The sequence below is a fragment of the Ochotona curzoniae genome, unplaced genomic scaffold (genome assembly GCF_017591425.1).
Source record: "Ochotona curzoniae isolate NIBS_2020 unplaced genomic scaffold, NIBS_Ocur_1.0 scaffold_1852, whole genome shotgun sequence".
Lineage (NCBI taxonomy): Eukaryota > Metazoa > Chordata > Mammalia > Lagomorpha > Ochotonidae > Ochotona > Ochotona curzoniae.
In genome coordinates, this window is record NW_024467087.1 from 19,878,858 (window position 1) to 19,897,850 (window position 18,993).

Genomic DNA, 18,993 nt, shown 5'->3' on the forward strand with positions numbered 1-18,993 from the left:
TCTAGTGTTTTTCAAATTTTAGCCTGCGTCTATACTACTTGGAGGGCTTCTTGAAACAGAAAGCAATAAAGCAAGGGTCTGGAGCAATGGCTCAATTGGCTAATCCTCAGCTTGCAAGTGTCAGCATCCCATGTGAGTGCTGGTTCATGTCCTGGCAGCTCCACTTTCCATGCAGCTCCTTGCTTATGGCCTGGGAAAGCAGCAGAGGATGGCTCTTGGGAGTCCTTGGAACCCGGTCCCCACATGGGAGACCCAGAAGAAGCTCCTAGCTCCTGACTTCGGATTGGCTCAGCTCTGGCCGTAGTGGCTACTTGGGGAGTGAACCAGTGGACGGAAGATCTTTATCTCTCCTCTCTGTAGATTTGCCTTTCTAATAAACATACATAAATGTTTTTAAAAATCAAAACAAACAACAACAACAAAAAAACATGGGGAGTCCAATAATTTGCCTTCCAATTAAGTTCCAAAGCAACATATCCGTGGACACTTTGGGTTCACTAGAGATCCACTTACCACACGGTTAGGTATGGCCTTTCACTAAGCACCACGCTCATTCTACAATTTACAGTCAAATCACTAGTAAAATAGTGAGGATGTGGTTTAAAGGTAATGTTGAATGAAAATGCCAGTTTTCAGGGGATTTTACTACTTATGTTCAGATTAAGGGAAAACGGATTTTAGTTTTTGTTTAAACGTCCATTTAAATTCAGCAGTAAGCCCGGTGAGTTAACAACTCACACACTTACTCTACTTATGTAGAGTATTCTGTTAGCGCGTCATAATGAGGTAATCACAGGAGAAATGACATGATGTCTAGGATTTGCTCAAGGCCATGTGCGGCCTGTGCTCAGTATTTGGTGACGAGTCCTGAGGAAACGGGCCTGGCTCAAAGCTGATTACAATCCCAGCGGACTCCTGCTTATCACGGCTTCTGTTTACTTTTCTAACTACTTGAGTTTGACTTTGAAAATCTCCGTTTGGGAATCTCACTTCAAAATAAATGGAATGTGTGTTGAGATATAGGGGGAAAAAAAATGAAGGTTGAAGACATGGTTCTGAATGGTTTATCTCAGACAACTCACCAAACATCACATTACTAGTCCCTTCCCGGAGAGAACCAGGGTCTACCTCTTGATGGAGGAACCTTCACTGTGAACAGGAAGGGGCGACAGAGTAGCCACTGGAAATATCTACTTTGAAGTTTCTCATTTCTGTAATGCTCTGAGTTAATTTTTTGGATCCAAGCATCCTTCAAAGAGGGGCGGGATTTTTTAGCTTCATTTCTACTCACTTGTTGAAGCTTTCTTAGAAGTGCCTATATTATTCATTGAGACAACCAGAAAAATATTTATGAGATGGATGTTAATATTGCTCACATCGCTATAATCTAAAATATTTTAAGGTTTAAAGTTCTGCTGTGTCAGGGGAAGCCAGGAGAGAAGTCCATCTGGGTCTCTCACATAGGCAGCAGATGCATTCTCAGGCGGCTGGGTAGGAAGGCAGGGGTGGGACTGGATCCCGCTCACACTGTGCACGCACCAAGCAGCAGCGGAGGTGCTGAGCCACACTGCCCATCCCACATACATGTTTTAAATGGACATTTAAAATAGATTTATATATTTATTTATTTTGAAAGGCAGATTTACAGAGAGGACAGATTTTTCACCTGCTGGTTCACTCCCCAGATGGCCAGCAATAGCTGGAGCTGAGCTGATGTGAAGCCAGGAGCCATGACCTCTGGGTCTCTTGCGCCAGTGCAGGGTCCCAAGGGTTTGCGCCGTCCTCTAATGCTTTCCCAGGCCACAAGCAGGAAGCTGGACGGGAAGTGGAACATCATCTGGGACATGAACCAGTACCTATATGGGATGGTGATGCCAGCAGGTGGAGGATTACCTTGTTGAGTCATGGCATCTGCTCCCTTAAATTGACTTTTTCAAAAGGATTTATTTTTAAAAGTTGGGGGAGGCCTTTGGTTCACTTTATACATGGCTAGGTCAGGTCAAAGCTAGGAGCTTCATCAAGGTCTCCTACCTGGGACTCAAACATCCGCTGCTGCTTTTCCTGGGACATCAGCTAGATCAGAAATGGAGCACCTGGTACTTGAATGGGCACCCACATCAGATGCGGGCATCATAAGTAATGGCATCACTTGCTATGCCACAATGATAGCTCCTAAACTTGACTTTCTATGCACTTAATAGATTACATATGTCTTTTAAAAACATGACATGGACTGATGTATACCGTATGCTTAGTAAAACTGGTAAGATACACAATAAGCTTTCAAAAAGTTCATGGAAATGTATATTATGGACAAAGCACGCATGCATTTCAAAATCTTCTTGTATCAAGATAAATTCATCTTTAATTCCATTTTCCATGAACTTTTTGAGGTTCCCTCATATTCTGAACGTTAAATTTTAGTATTTTTAACAGGCTGTTTTTTTTTTTTCCGAGAACGTGAAATAAATACAAAGTAAAATGTGTCATTTTAAAGAATAGTACTTTATTGAATAAGTTTTATTCACAGAAAAATAAGCTTTAATCTACAATGAATGCCAGGTTATACAGCAGAAAGCAATTTTCTTAGTTTTCCATACTGATGGAAAGAGTTTTACTAAATGAGAAACAGTCATAAAATTATATTCACAAATATAGTACTTTGTCTCAAAACATTACACAATTATTCACAATACTAACATGAGAATCTATCACTGTCAGATTAAGTTTAACAGTAATGAAAATGCAAGCTAACAAATTAAAGCTTTTATTACATTAAAGCAAAAATGCAAATTTGTTACTGAGTATACACAGAGCAGTAAAATATACTTATATAGTACTTTAAATGTTACATTAATGATACATAATATGTATTAAATGCTAAAAACCTGTATGCATTCTGCAAGCCTTAGACTTCAAAACAGAATCTTACCACCCAAATACTAATGTAGTATTGACCACTTTGAAGATATAGGTATTTAAGATTGTCCTACTGTATCGATTATAAAGTGTCATTTAACATGCAGGGAAAGTTAGGGCATAGTGGAAAGAAGAGTTAAAAAAATAAACATTTGAGACCTCCCCGGAGAGAGCTTGGTGAAGTTTTTCACTTTCACACTCTGTCCCAGGCAGGGCTCCGTCACTAATGAGCTATATATAGCTTGGAGCAAATCACCTCACCTTTGAGCCTCAGCTGACTCACCTATAAAATGAAGGATGATTAAGATATTCTCTCAGATCGTTTTTATCTCTGACATGCTATCATTTTATTATGCTGAGAAAGAATTTCACCTTGTGTTAAGTGTACAGCAGTCAGACTGAAACTGAAGATTAAGATAGGAATAAGTCAACTGTTTCTCTCATGAAGAAAGCTCAAACTAAATTCCATAAGATTAACTTTTCAAATACTTTCAACAGAATTTAAGCATTTGAAACGATCTCACCTACTTATTGATTGTAATTTATACCTTCACTATGGAAAACACCAAAAATTATGTGTAAGAATCATCAAAATAGTTAGCCACATTTGCAGGTCAAGGCTAAACATGGAGAGCTAAAACAGGGTTATGATGGGGGTTAGTATTTATAGGATATATGATTTCTTTAAACTCTCATAACCTAGTAACATATTCTTCTTATTTCACAAATCAAGAAATAGCTATCTTTTAAAAGCAGATTCAGCTTACAAGAACTATGTCTTAAAAACTCCTTGCCATTTTATTTCTCTAATGGCAATGATACATAGCCCCATGCCATTTCCCTCTTCCCCTTCAACACTTGAGTAAACAGGAAATAAAACAATGTGCCTAATGAATACATATGCACCTAATGTTAGGGTGGTAATCTCAAAACATTTCAAAACACAAATTTTTACCCACTAAAATAACAATAGAAAAAAAAATCACAAAACTTACACAATGTAACAAAAACATTAACAACAAACAGGACCAAATCACATTATATACATTCAATATACCTGTGCTACCCCCTCAATCCCTAACCAAGGTGGGGGGTAGAAAATTAAACCTAGCAGAAAAGGGAAATACAAAGGCATTAACTGAAGCGCTGGAATGTATTTTATAAATGCTACACCCATTTCTCAAAAACTAAGGCTAGATTTTTTTAATCAGCCAACTAAATTATCATAAATAGGTAACTGTTTATTACAAAATAACTTGAATTTGCACAACACCAGAATATAGTAAAATAGGTGGTATCTTATTAACCCTTGAATGAACTTTATATAGGAAAGTAATATCTACATGTAAATACCGAGAGCCATGCAGCGGGCTGGGGGATGCAGCAGACGGCAGGTATAGCTTTGGATGCAGTTACAGGTTTGACTTTGCAAGTGATCAAATTTTACACAATTAACTGGAAAGAATACAGTGCTTTTTGTAGTGCGAACACAGATACACACTGTTAGACTTCCCAAAACCTGATTAAAAGTTGGAGTGTTGAGTGATTTTAAGAACTTGAAGCAACAGCATTTCTAAACAATTCTTAAAATAAACTTGTTAGCCACATCAGCTCAGCTTCATGCATTAAATTTCACAACTCACAGAGGAAAAAAAAAAATAAAAAGGTTGCTTAACTCTAAAACACACAAGTTTTAAAAGTAGAATTTTGATGAACTGAGGCCTCAAGAACAAGAAAAGCTTTATGTTAAAACAATTCAGCCCTTGAGTCCTTGGCTAACAGCTAGCTTGAACTATCTACCAACTGACAAACGAAGTGCTCTGGAAAACATACTTTTAAAATGTTAACACTTTTCTCCCCTTGTAAAATGCTTTAAACTGAAACTAAAAATTAAGGCTTAGACTACACAGCTCAAATTCAACCTACTGGCTGTATAAACAAACCTACGTAGAAAATAGTGCAAAGCTGAAGAACTACTGATTCACATAATAAAACAAGAATAAGGCAGCCATTACTTTATTTTTAAACTCATTTATAAATTTGCAGGACTTTAGACAGAGGTTAGGAAAACAACAATATGTTTCTCTTCGAAAATAAAATGAAAAGGTGATTTTTAATAGTTGCAAGCTTTTCTCTGTAGGAAACGCCTCAAGCACCGGTGTAATAGTTCTGCCGAGAGTCTTGTACCGTAAACTTAGATGTTCTATGCAGCATTTCAAAGCTTCTACTGCCATGTCATGTTGGGTTGTACTCAAGCGTTCTTTTTCATACTTAAACAACTATTCAGTAATTTTATACTTTCCAAGAGATTTTGAGGATCTTCAGAGGAGATTAATTTCAGAAGTATTCACTACTAGTCAAAACAACAAAAATTACAGAAGAAAGACTTAACCTTTTGTCCTATGTACATCTTAATTATCCTAACAGTAAAAACCCACGTGAAACTTTAAGATACAAGATGATATGAGAATCTCAATATAGACAGCTGTCACTACAACTACAAGCGGTGTACATACATGCTTCTACTTTTACCTACATAAGCTGACAGATGTTTAAAATACTGGGTTAACAAAGATCTTTTAGTAAAGTGACTTAGGCAGGCTTAAACTAGCAAGGATTAAGGATGAATCCTTACTAATTAATTGGAAGATCTGAGACATATTTTATATTTCATTTTACAAAATCAGAAATATTTATTTTGAAACAAGATAAGAAAAGACATGGTCTACCTGTCAGAAAACTACCACTCAGTAATATTTTTCATCCATAAAGCAGGGAAAACATAAAAACATTTAAATTTCACATTGGCACCTAAAAGGTTAATGGCCCTGCCTTCCTGGATTAGAAAAACCAAAGCTGAGCGCTATGTAGTTCTGCAGGTGTTTGAACATGCCTAAGCCTTTAATCAGTAAAATATTTTTCTACAAATTCTGATTACAAAAGCAATACATACTTACAAAAATTCAAACAGAATAAAAGTTAAAAAAAAATACACCAGAAAATGGAAGGCCCCGTAAACCCCTCTCGGGACCCATCCTCCCACCCCCCTGAAGAGAAACCACACTTAACAGATTGGTGCTCATCTTCTTCGATCTTTTGTTCCACGCACATACAAAACACACGCACACTCAACTAGGGTCAAAATTTACAGTGTCTGGCTACCTGTACTTTTACTATACATATCTGTGACACCTTCCCTGTCAGCACATGTTGGCTAGATGGCACTATATCATTGGATACCTTTATTATTATTATTATTAATTACATTACATTATGTGACACAGTTTTATAGGCTCTGGGATACCCTTTTAAAATGGCAAAATCACTCTTGGAATCATTCACACAAGTGCATGTTTGCAATTTTAAAAGACAAGGGATAGAATCCTAAATCACTAAGGCAAGCATCTTAAAATAGTCTCTATCTCTCCACCTGTGTGGAACAGTTCATTCCTTTTCACACAAAACAAATTATGTGATTGAGAGATTAATTCCTATTCTCCAAGTCTCTACAGAATGCTCCACTTACTAAGTCTATCTGGAAAGAATGAGAAACTCAGACGATTCATTCACTTACACTTAGAAGCTAAGGGCACTATCAATACACACTGTGATCAGCTACAATGTGATTCTGTTTAAGGTTTCAATCAAGTAACAGTAAAATAAAGGGGAAAAAATCATATAGTTAATCACTCAAAATACCCAGAAACTTAAATTTTAGATTGCCAACTAAACCACTGCTTTCCCAATTGGCATCAAATGCTAATAGAATTCAATGCTGATACCATAAGGTCCACTTATATCACATATTCAATTGGGGTAATAAGAGGAACGCAAAATTCCTACCACCAAGTTAGATTAAGACATGAAAATTTTTTGCTTGAAAGTAATGACTGTGTAGCACATGGGACATTTGTCAACTGCTTCAGCACATTGTTTACAAGTGACTAGATGTCCACAAGGAATAAACACTACAGCAATATTTTTATCCATACAGATTTTGCAAAGCTTCTCCTCTTGTAGGCGCCTTAGCTGTTCTTCCGTACTAACTTCTGCACAAAGAGAAAAGAAACATGCTGGTTTTAGTCTTTCTTAGTAGTAGTTTAAATTCGTTGAAATATTGCTTGAATCCCTACTATGTGCCACACATTGGACAGGGGCTAGAAGACAGGGGATGACTCAGGCATGGTGCCTGCTCTCATGCTAGTGGGAAAGGATGTAAAGTGAGGCTACGCAGGCAAGCACAAAGTACAAAGTGATAAGTGCTATAATAAAGTTAAGTACAAAGTCCTCTAGGACAAGATGAGAAAGCAAGCTCTGTTCGTGCTAGCTGAGGAAGGCATCAGGGATTGGAGGTGGCTGGGTGGGGATGGAAAGGAATTACAAGAAAGTCATTTAGGCATGGACAGCAATTTGCCATGCCCAAAAGTAAGGGTAAGGGTAAGGTGAAGTCAGCAGACACAGAAAGGCAAGTGCCACAGCATCTCACCCACATGTATAACCTACCAGCATGGATGTCATAGAAGTTGCGAGAAGAATGGAAGTTATTAGAGGGGAAAGTGAAGTGGGGAGTGAAGTATGGGCAATAGCTGATGAACGAGCACTATATCACAAACAGGAAAAAAACTCTAGCAGGGTACACATTATAGAGAAATAAATGATAGGGTGACTGTAGATAGATAACAATAATGATGACTGTTTTGTCTATATAAATGTTTTCATATTATTGTATCATTCCTATAAATATTTTCGTCATAAACAGAGCAAATATTTGAAAAGATATATAGATTTACTCTGATTTGAAGAGTATACAATTATACATATATTGAGAAACCACGTGGTACCTCATAAATATGTACCAGTTTTGTATATTAGTACTGGCACTATTCCAAATGCATTACCTACTTTCACCATCTCTGCAATCACTGCATACCAGCAGTTTCCAAATTTGGCTTCAGATAAAAATCACGGAGGGTACTTCCTTTAAAAAGTTTCTGAATGATTTACTTTTAACATGTATGTTTTTATAAATCTTTAACACATATTTATTGTATTTGAAAGGCAGAGATGCAGACAGACGGAGCTCCCCTCAGCTGACTCACCGCCCAAAGCCTCCAACAGTCGGGGTGGGTCAGGCTGAAGCCAGGAGCCAGGAATTCAATCTGGGTCTCCCACACGGGTGGCAGAGGCCCAGGCTCTTGAGCTGTCACATCCCGCCTCCCACAGCGTGCTTCAGCAGGAAGCAGAACAGGGAGTATAGGCAGTACTCAACTCCAGGTGTGTCACACAGCCTTCTACTGCTACGCCAAAGGCCTGCCCTACTTAGGGTACTCCTTAATGACAGATTCCTGGGTCCCAGTCACCGAATAAAAAATTTTCTGCAGTTGCGTGCCCTGGCATTTGGGAACACTGTCATCAGATACAGGGCAGCATACTACAGGCCAGTGTATGTCCTCCCATGGAAATGCACACTACAGTTTCCCATGTAACTGCGGAGCTCCTTCCCCGTGGCATCCCTTCAACAGCCAGGAAAACACTGTTCTGAAAGCATGTTTTGCCAAATGCTGATGTTATTCAACAAATCCTGAACACTTAACTAGGTTCTAGTCACTACGGATACAATTAACAAATATATAGACCTCAGGCTCCCAGCAGTACACAGACAAGTAAGGAACACAAGTAAACAGGAAATTATACAGTATGACGACAAAGATAATTACAATGTGCTATGAAGGGTACAGGAAGGGTGTGTTTGCATGTGAACATGTGCACGCACGCACAAAGGAAGGCGTCCTGGAGGAAATTATACCCAACTGGGTCCTAATGGATCTGTAGAAGTTGACTAGGAGATGGAGGTTTTTGGGGGTGCACACAGGTAGGGGGAGCAGTGTGTTGTGGGAAGAGGAAACAGTCTAAGCAAGCTCCAAAGAGGGCAACCAAAACATGGTCCGTAAGTACACACCTAAGCCCAGGCCCAGAACTACAGGCGATGGGGATATATGGCTTGCTGGAGCCTGATCCTGAAGGGGTTGGCAAGCCCTGCAAAGGAATATGGACTCAGTCCTCAGGGTCCTGGAGAGATACTATCACATTCATGCTTCAGAAAGCTTTCTCTGGTGGGGTGTCAGAGGAAAGATCACTGCATCCCTTCCTTCTTAAAAAGCATCCTCCTGGGCATAATAAAACCTATAAGCTCAAGCATGGCATGTATTAGAGATAAGAAGATAAAGCACTTGCCCCACAGTACTTTAGTCCAATGGGCAGGACAGAGAGGAAAACAGTTCCAAAGCAATGTCAAAACTGCTTTACTGGTATCAGGAATAAAGGAAGAGGGAGATCTGATTTACAATATGTTAAAGCATCAACATCAAAAAAGTATAATGAAGTATGTGGTCATACTAAAAATTCTTGAGGAGGAAAACAAAACTTACACAATACTTCTAGATGTGATACTACACTGATTAAAAAAAAAAACAAAAACAAAAACAAAAAAACAAACCACCACCACCACTAGACTTAGTGTAGTCAAATTGTCCAATTTAAAAGATAGAAAGTAGAATGGTGACTGCCAAGGCTTGGGAGAAGGCAAAATGAGATGTTGTCTAATGGATACAGAACTTCAGGTTTATGATATTTACAGTTCTGGAAACAGTTGTACAGCAAGAATTCCCCCCAGGAGCTGACATGGAGGTGTGGCAGGTAAAGCTAGCGCCTGAGACATCAACATCCCATATGGGCATCAGTTTGTTCTAGCTGGCCCATTTCCAACCCAGCTCCCTGCTAAGGGTTTCAGAAGGCAGCAGAAGATAACTGAAGTGCTTGGGTCAGTGTCACCCTTGTGGGAGACCCAGATGAAGCTTCTGACTTAGCCTTGGCCTAACTGTGGCCATTGTGGTCATTTGCAGAGTAAACCAGCAAATGAAGTGCTCTCTCTCATTCTGTCTCTGTAACCCTGCATTTCAAGTAAATAAATAAATCTTTCAAAAAATCCCCTCTAGAATACTGCAGCAGAAGCCAAGAAATCTGAATTATATTCCCAACTATCTGAGTAACCTGGGCAATAACTCCTCTACAATTCATGTTTCTCACTGACACAATGAAAGTTATATATTTTTACAGCAGTATAACATTCTTAAACACTGGTGTGACAAAGGCATATAAAAAAGTCTTACAAAACTATTTGCAGCAATACAAATCATAGCAGAAATGCTACTTAAAAAAAAATATATATATATATATATATATATATATATATATATATATTTTAAAGGCGGGATGACAGAGAAAGGAAGAGAGATCTCTTCCATCTGCTGGTTCACTGTCCAAATCAACAGTTGCAACTGAACCAGGCCAAAGCCAGGAGCCAAGAACTGCACTGGGGTCTGCCCCACATAGCTGGCAGGGGTAAAGGAATTTGATCCATCACCTGCTACCTGTCATTGCATTAACAGAAAAGAAAGCTAGACATTAACAGAAAAGAAACCTTTCTTTTCTGGAGATGGGATTCAATCCCAGACAAATCAATATGGGACATGAACATTCATCCCAAGCAGTGGCTTAATCTAAGCCACCTCACAACTGCTCCACATTACACGATTTTTAAAAAGCAAGAATGGGTATTTGTCCTGGTAGCTAAGACTCTGGTTAAGACACTCATGTCCCAAACCAGGTGCCTAGATTTGAAGATTGCCTCTGGCTCCTGACTCCAGTGTCCTGCTCACGTAGACCCTGGGAGGCAGCAGAGCTGGCTCATGTACTTGGCTTCCTGCTAGCTGCACAGGGACCTGGACTGTGCCACTGGCTCTCAGCTTTTATGGGAGGGGGCATCTGCAGGTATCTGCAATATGAGCTGGTGGATGGTGATTTACTCTGTCACTCTGTTTGTTGCATAAATAAAAATGAAGACTGGTGTGGTACTACTTTTACAAGACAGTTTACCGTGGGCATTTTCTGCCACACAGTCTGAGAAAAACAACAGTACCGATACAGTATTTTTCAGTAAGTAGCAATACAATACCCTTTTTTGAGTTAATTTTACCTGCTTCATTTCAATTCAGCCCATCCTTGTTTTATATATAATTTAAGGATTTTAAATGACAATCTTTCTTCAAGAGCTTTGGGAAAGAGAAATATGCTGCAGCCTCCTCATGAGGACACTATCAATCATGTGCCTCTCCATTTGGCTTGGGCCACCAACGAACTTCAACTCCTATGCCTGAGAGCTACCATCTGCTTGAGGCCTCCTTTCTACGCAATCCCAGTTTGTACTCTCAATGATAAGAGGTGCACAGACTCCCACTGGACAGAGAAGACACCCCCCTTAATCTACTCTTGTCCCTTCTCTTTTGGTCCCAGAAAGAAGACCAAATAAATGGCTTATTTTATGACTATGAAGTTAAACATTTGTTAAGTTTTAATAAACACATCTGTGAGAAAAAAGCAGTAGCCTTCTTATGGAATCTTTACATCAAATAATAATTTAAAATAGCAATAATATTTATACTATTTAATGACCTATACGTGAATAATGTTTCAAATTTTTGGAAATAAATTGAAGTTAAAAGGTACTTAGTGTGTCAAAAACATGTAAATTTTCATATTTATTAGCCCTAGGAGAAGTCTCGTATTTTGGGTGGAGCATCCAAAAATGTATGCAGTTTGAAAGTTTTTCTTTGATTTTTAATGTTACTGGCAAGCATATTTTATAAATACAGATACTTATGTTTCAGATAAACAAAGATATATGTAAATATCCTTAATAGGAGGAATTTGCATGAAGGGGTCTTTAGAAATTTCACAGAAAACGCAAATATGTATATATACACATATATATTTTAAAGATTCATTTATTTGAAAGTCAGAGTTATAGAGAGAGAGAGATTTTCCATGTGCCAGTTTATTCCCAAATGGCAGCAATGACCAGGCCTTAGCCAGGTGGAAGTTGGGGCCAGAAGCCGGAAACGTATTATAAAAACCAGGCATGGATGTTTCATACGAAAATCAACTTTTAATTTCTCCACGAATTTTTAAAGCCAGCTTTTACTTTTAAACTTATTTTTATTGCAAAATAATTCTGTTTCTCTTAGTATATTTTGCATGTATGATTTACGCTATTAGGGCACCATTCACTCAAATCCTATTTAGTAATTTCACCCACTTATGTCACATAAAAAAACTTACAGAACACTCAAAAACCAAATTCTCAACCACAAAGCTACAGATTCAACATTTAATAATGAAAATCAGCCTTTGTTGTTCTTTGTCTAAAACAGAGCATAAACTCACACTGATTAGCCCAAGTCAACTTAAATACTCTTCAGTGGAGAAAATGAAAACCAACTGCATCTCAAATAATACAGAATTAACGCTAATTTTGTTCTGTATATTATAGATAATGTTTCTATTCTTCAAATTTGTATGCTGAAGCCCTAATCCTCAATGTTACAGTTATCTTGAGATTAAACCTTTGGGTGGTAATTAGGTTTAGATGAAGCCATGACAAGTAAGGCCGCCATGAGGTAATTAGTATCTCTAGAAAGTAGAGGAAGAGACCAGAATGCTTAGGTCTCTTTCTTCTGCACACGTGATGACACTAGGTAAGGACAAGGGGAGAAGGCAGCCATCCATTAGCCAGGAAAAGTATCCTTGCTCATGTACTTCCAACCTCCAGAAGTGTGAGAAATATAATCTATGGTATTTTACTGTATCAGCCAGAGCACACTAACATAGAGTGTGGTAAGGCTATGTTTAAAAACCAAGCCCCAATCTTCATCTAGCAGAGCATTAAGCCTCTTACTATAATGTAAATTAAAAAGGTTATCTCAAAAAACTAAAACAGAAAGAGGAGAGGGAGAAAAGTATTATATTCTCAGAACTCTATGACTCTGTTTCCTTTGTGTTAGTATCACAGTAACGTGAGAACAGTGTTGCAGTAATCATGATGTAACCGCTGTGACCTAGAAAATCTAATGCAGTAATTAATTCCTTAAAAAGGGGGGGGGGGCTTGAGTCTGGCATTTGGCACAGTGGTGAGGACACTGCCGGGGATGCCTTCAGCCTATATTGGAGTGCCTGGATTTGAGTCCTGGCTCCATTCCTAATTCCAGCTTCCAGGTAACTGTGCAACAAGGGAAGCAGCTGATACAGGCTCAAGTGATTTGGTTCTAGCCACAAACATGGGAGACCAGGTTTATGTTCCTAAATCCTTTCTTTGGTCTGGCCCAGCCCCAGCTATTATGAGCATTTGAGAAGTAAACCACCAAATGAGTGTTCTGTGTATCTCTTTGCCTGTTGAATAAATACAGTAAAAATTTAAAACATTTTTTATGTCAGGGCCATCACTGTGGCACAGTGGGCTGTGCCACTGGCTGTGATGCCGACATCCCTTATGAGCGCCAATTCACATCTCAGTTGCTCCATTTCCTGTCTATGTCCCTGCTAATGTGCCTCAGAAATCAGTGGAAGATGGTCAAAGTCTTTGGTACCCTGCTACCCACATGGTAGAGTCAGATGCAATTCCTGGCTGTTCTTTCTGCCTGGCCTAGCCCCGCTGCTGCAGCCATTTGGGGAGTGAAACATCAGATGCAAGATTTCACTCTTGCTCTGTCACTCTGTCTTTCAAATAAATTTTAGAATCTTACAAAAATAAAGTCCTTGTCTACTAGATAAATATGGAAGTATTTACACGCAATGATACATAGGATCTCTGATATTTACTTTGAAATGCTAAGGCAAAAAAAGCTGGGAGAAAGATAAGAAATAGGACTGCAAGTGGTAAAAACTACTGGATCTGGTTGATGGGAATGTGACAGCTTATTCTATTCTTCTCACTTTTGTGTATGTTTGTACTATTTTGTAATAAAGGAGGAGAATGACTGTCCCAGAAAGTTACATGATGCTGTCGGGATTTTTCTTGCTTCTTAAAAACAGCCATGCATACCTTTCTGCAATGAAGTCTGACTTGATTCATCTTGTGTACTGTTTTTCTGAGCATTCACTAGATCTGCAACCAGAATCTCAAGTGAATTATAGTTGCTCCCACACATCTGAACTTTTTCTTCCATTATTTTCTTAATGTCCTTGGAATTGAATCCCATTCGTATAGCTTCTTGTACCATAGGACTTTGGAAGATGGTATCATCTGGAATGAAAATTGGTGAGGAAAAAGAATATATACAATTTGTTTCATCAACACAACTTAAGAACAGAATACAGTTACAAAGAAAAAAAATTAACTAGTAAGCAAAAACACAAAAACAAGCCAGCAAACCAAAGCTGTTTTGGGAAGAAAAAAAAAAAGTCAGCCATGAATGAGAATCTTACAATCAAAATGTTAAAATTAGTTAATAATACAATAAGACAGTTTCAGTTTAACCCAGTTTAAGCATAGTTTAAAGACTTATAAAACTGCAATGTAAGATAAAATAGGTAAGAAAAGGGTTAGGCTGCTTGAAAATCTGAACTTGTTTCCAAATCAGCCACAATCATTAACAACTAAGGCACTTTAAGAGGTGATACTGTTAGGCAGCTCCTAGAAATTACTTTGAAAAAAAAAAAAAAAGAGAGAGAGAAATTCCAATGACTTTGATCTTATTAGTTTCCTAGCTCTTAGACTTAGTTTATGTAGCTGTGGGGATTGGACCAGATAAGGCAAGAAAATAAATGGGAACTCATTTTTATTAGGCCCAAAGAACTATAGGATGGTGAATCTGACATATCTCCACCAAAGACATGCACAAGAATATTCATAGCAGCGTTATTAACAACAGCCCCAAACTGCAAACACCTCATATGTCTACCATCAAGTGAGTGGATACAAAAAATGTGGTATAGTCAAATACCACACAGCAAAAATAAACTACTGTCATGGACAACATGAGTGAGTCTCATAGCTATGATGAGCAAAATGTCATCATAATGATGAACTAGAGAAAGAAGAATGAATACATACTGTGAGACTGACTCCACATGTAAGAAATTCACAATCTATGGTAATATATGAAATGAGCCTATCTTAACAAAAGGTAGACTTGGGAATAGGTATTAACTGCAAAGTGCCTGAAAGAGTTTTCTAGAGTGGTAGGAATTCTCTAAATCCTGACCTGAGGAATGGTTATAGGGTGAGGTGTACATTTATGTTAAAATTCAGAGTTGAAAAACTAACATTTGTACACTTTAACTACTTTACTGGGGGCGGACATTGCAACACACTAGGTTAAGCTGCTGCTTTGGGATTCCCAAATCCCATATTGGAAGTAGCTTGTGATGGAATCCTGCCACCACTCGTATTCCTGCTCCCTGTTAATGTGCCTGGGAGACAGCAAGTTGGCGCACATTGGTGCAAGTGCTTAGGTTCCTGCCAACTATGTTGGAAACTCAGAGTTCCTGGGTATTAGCTTTGGTCTGACTAGCTGCAGCAGTCATGGGTACTTGAGGCGGAAATAGCAGATGAAAGATCTTTGTCTCTCCCCCTCTGTCACTCTATCTTTCAAATAATTTTTTTTAATTAAGTACTCCATTTTATGTATAATACACATTGATATGCTTTCTGAAAGAGGAGACTAGGGTGGGTAGAGTGGCACTGCAAGTTAAGCTGCTGCTTGGGGATGCTGACATCTCATACTGGAATGCCTGGAATTGAGTCCTGGCTTTACTTTCAATTCAGCTCTATGTTAAAGAACCTGGGAGGCAACCAATGACAGCCTGAACACTTGGGTTCCTCCCAAATATGTAGAGCGGCAGAATGTCATTCCCAGTTCATGGCTTAAGCCTGAACCAGTCCAGGCTGTTTGTACGCATTTGGAGAGTGAAGCAATGGGTGACAATTTCTCTTTCTCCTCCTCTGCCTTTCAAATGAATGTTAAGACAGGAGGCTTTGGGACATGTGCATGGCACGGAAGTTAAGACAGTTGATTAAACAAATTCACAGTCCAAAGGAGATTGCCTGGGCCTGAGAGCTGGTTCCACTTTTGATTATAGATTCCTATAAACACACATGCTGCCCAGGCAAGAGACTCAGATTAAGATAAGGTTCCTGGTTGCATTGTGACCCAGCACAGGTTTCTGTGGGTATGTGGGTCAATGAATCAGTAGATGGAAGATTCTTTTTCTTTGCATAAAAAGAAGGTTGGATGGGGCTGGCACTGTGACACAATGGGTTTAGCTGCTCTCTGCAATGTCAGCATCCCATATCAGTGCCAATTCAATTACTCCAGAGTGCTCCACTTCTGATCCAACTCCACACTAATGCATGCACTAAAGCAGTGGAAGATGGCCCAAATGCTTGGGCCCCTGTACCCATTTGTGAGATTCGGATGAAGCCCTTAGCTCCTGGCTTTGGTATGGCTCAGCCTTGGTTGTTGCTGCCATTTAGATCTCTGTCTCTATCGTTCTCTTTCTCTATAACTCTGACTTTCAAATAAATAAATTGTAACACTAAAAAAAAGGAGGCTGGAAAGGGAGAGATGCAGGGATTTGACTGTAACAAACATAACATGCAAGGTAGGAAAGATTTTTTAAGGTAATAAAGCAACTTAAGAAGATTTGTATTTGATAAAGAAAACTCAGTTGGGAGGTCATATAATGCAGAGACAAAAAAATCTATCAGTACACTATTACAACAGTCCAGATTACAAATAAGGGCTGAACTACAAGAGAATCAGTGAGGAGAGGAGATGGGTTTCAGAGAATATTAATAAGGTGGAATCTATCAGACTTGGTGATTAATTAAATTTGGAAGGATTAAGGACAGTAAAGAATTTAGAATAACTCAAATTACTGGACAACCCTATGAACTATGGTACTATTAACCAATACAGAGAAAAAAATGTGGACTGAATTCAGTCTAAGCAGCTGTTAAATTTTATTTATTTCAGAGGCACAGCGAAAGTTCCCAACTGCTATTTCATTCTCTAACTGCCTGCAATGGCCACGGTTGAGGCCAAAGCCGACCGCCAGGAACTGAAACCAAGTCTCTCATGTGGGTAGCAAGAAGCCAGTTACTGGAGAGCCCACTGCTGACTCCCAGGGCTGCAGTAACAGGAAGCTGAAGTCAGGAGCCAGAATTGGGTATCAAACCTTGGTACCACAAACATGGGATGTCCGTGCTTCTCCCTCTCACTTGACGTTTTGCAAGCTTGTTTTGCTGGCTCCTTTACTTCCAGTCACCTGATCAGATATTAGTGGCTCCCCTCCATTCCCTTATGGATCTTTCTTTTCTTTTTAAATAATTTCTCCAGGCACTTCCCTCACCATCACCATTTTACTTCTCATTTATATGAATTCAAGATTTTATTATCGGGGCAGGTGTGATAGTTCAAATGGGTAATCCATCCCCTGCAAGCACCAGAATACCTTAAGGGCAGGGGTTCATATAGTGGCTCATCCACTTCTAAACACCCAGCTCCCTGGTCGCGGACTGATATAGCAGAGGATGGCACAAGGCTTTAAGGTCCTGCACCAGTGTGGGAGACCCTGAGGGGGCTTCTGGCTCCTGGCTTTGGACTGATTCGTTTCCAGCCATTGCAATCATCTGGAAAGTAAACCGGCACATGGAAGAACTGTCCTTCTTTCTGCAAATCTTCTTTTCCAATAAAAATGAATAAATCTTTCAAAAAATACCGTATTATTTTTCTAGTTGGATTTCCCACAGGTATCTCAAATGGAAATTCCTAAAAACGCAAGGCTAGGACAACTGGATATCTACATGAAAAAGAATGAAATTGATCCCTCTCACCCCATGATGTGGAAAAATAAACGTTAACTAAAAATGATCAAAGATCTAAAGGGAACTGCTCTTAGAAGAAAATATAGATATAAATATTTGTGACCCAGGATTAGGCAATGGTTTCTTAAATATAACGCCAAATGTATAGCAAAAAAGGAATAAATAAAATTGGACACAAAAAATAGCACCTGTGGCCCGATGTCATGGTGCAGTGGGTTAAGCCATCACCTCTAGCACTCTATGCCACATGAGCGCACATTCACGTCCAGGCTGTTCCACTTACACATTGTTAATGAGCCTGGAAAAGCAGCAGCAGATGAGGCAAGTATTTGGGGCCTTACTACCAACATGGGTGATCTGGAAGAAGTTCCTGCTTCCTGGCTTTGGCCTGGCCCAGTCTTGGCTGTTGCAGCTATTTGAGAGTGAGCCAGAAGACAGAAGTTTTTTCTGTATGTCTCTCCCTCTCTAATTCTGCCTTTCAAATAAACAAATCTTAAAAAAAAAAAAGTAAAAAGACAGACAATCCAGAGACTGGGAGAAAATATTTGCAAATCATATCTCTGACAAGGGCAATTAAAGAGCTCTTGCAGCTCAATAAAGACAATCTAACTATAAAACGATCAAAGGAGATAAATACATATTTCTCTAAAGATTTACAAGTTGTTAGTAAGCACATGTAAAGATGTTCAGCATTAGCCATTAGGGAAACATAAAACAAAACCAAAATTAGATATCATGTCATACCCATTAGGCTAGCTGTAATAAAAAGTAAGGTTGGCATTTCACTTGGCAGGTTAAGATGTTAGCTGGGATGCCCACACTCCATACTAAAATACCTGAGTTCTCACGCCCTAGTTCTGATCCTTATTTGTTTATTAACACAAACCCTAGGAAGCAGCTGTTGGCTCAAGTTGTTAAGACCCTTTCAATTTGGAAACCTGGACTGAGTTCCCTGTTTTCAGGTTTGGCCTGGCTGAGCCTTAGCTGCTACAAACATTCAGGATTAACCAGTGGATGAAGTTCTCTATAACAAATTTTCAAACATTGCTTTTTCTTATTTAAATTTTTTAAAAATTTATTTGAAAGGCAAAATAACAGAGAGGAAGGAAGAAAGGAAAGAAGGAAGACAGAGACAGACAGACACACACAGAGATAGAGAGATCTTCCATCCACTGGTTCTCTCTCCAAATGGCTGTAGTGGCCAAGGCTGTACCAGGCTAAAGCCTGGAGTCAAGAACTTCGCCATGGTCTTGCACAGGGGTACAGGAGCTCAAGGACTTTGCCCATCTTCTACTGCTTTCCCAATCCATAAGCAGGGAGCTGGATTGGAAGTGGAACAGCCAGAACACGAA

General features: G+C 39.0%; 1 protein-coding gene across 4 annotated transcripts in view; it reads right to left on the reverse strand.

Annotated features, from left to right (window-relative positions):
• Positions 1-2,486: 2,486 nt before the first annotated feature.
• LOC121169425 (X-linked inhibitor of apoptosis) overlaps positions 2,487-18,993 on the reverse strand; it is a 34,893-nt gene continuing 18,386 nt past the window's right edge. For all 4 annotated transcript variants that reach the window (XM_041000028.1, XM_041000026.1, XM_041000027.1 and 1 more), the window contains 2 exons: positions 13,856-14,056; positions 2,487-6,968 (listed from right to left, as the gene is read on the reverse strand). In XM_041000028.1, coding sequence (XP_040855962.1) covers positions 6,775-6,968; positions 13,856-14,056 — 395 coding nt within the window. In that variant the 3' untranslated portion in view covers positions 2,487-6,774. The remainder of the gene's footprint in view (positions 6,969-13,855; positions 14,057-18,993) is intronic.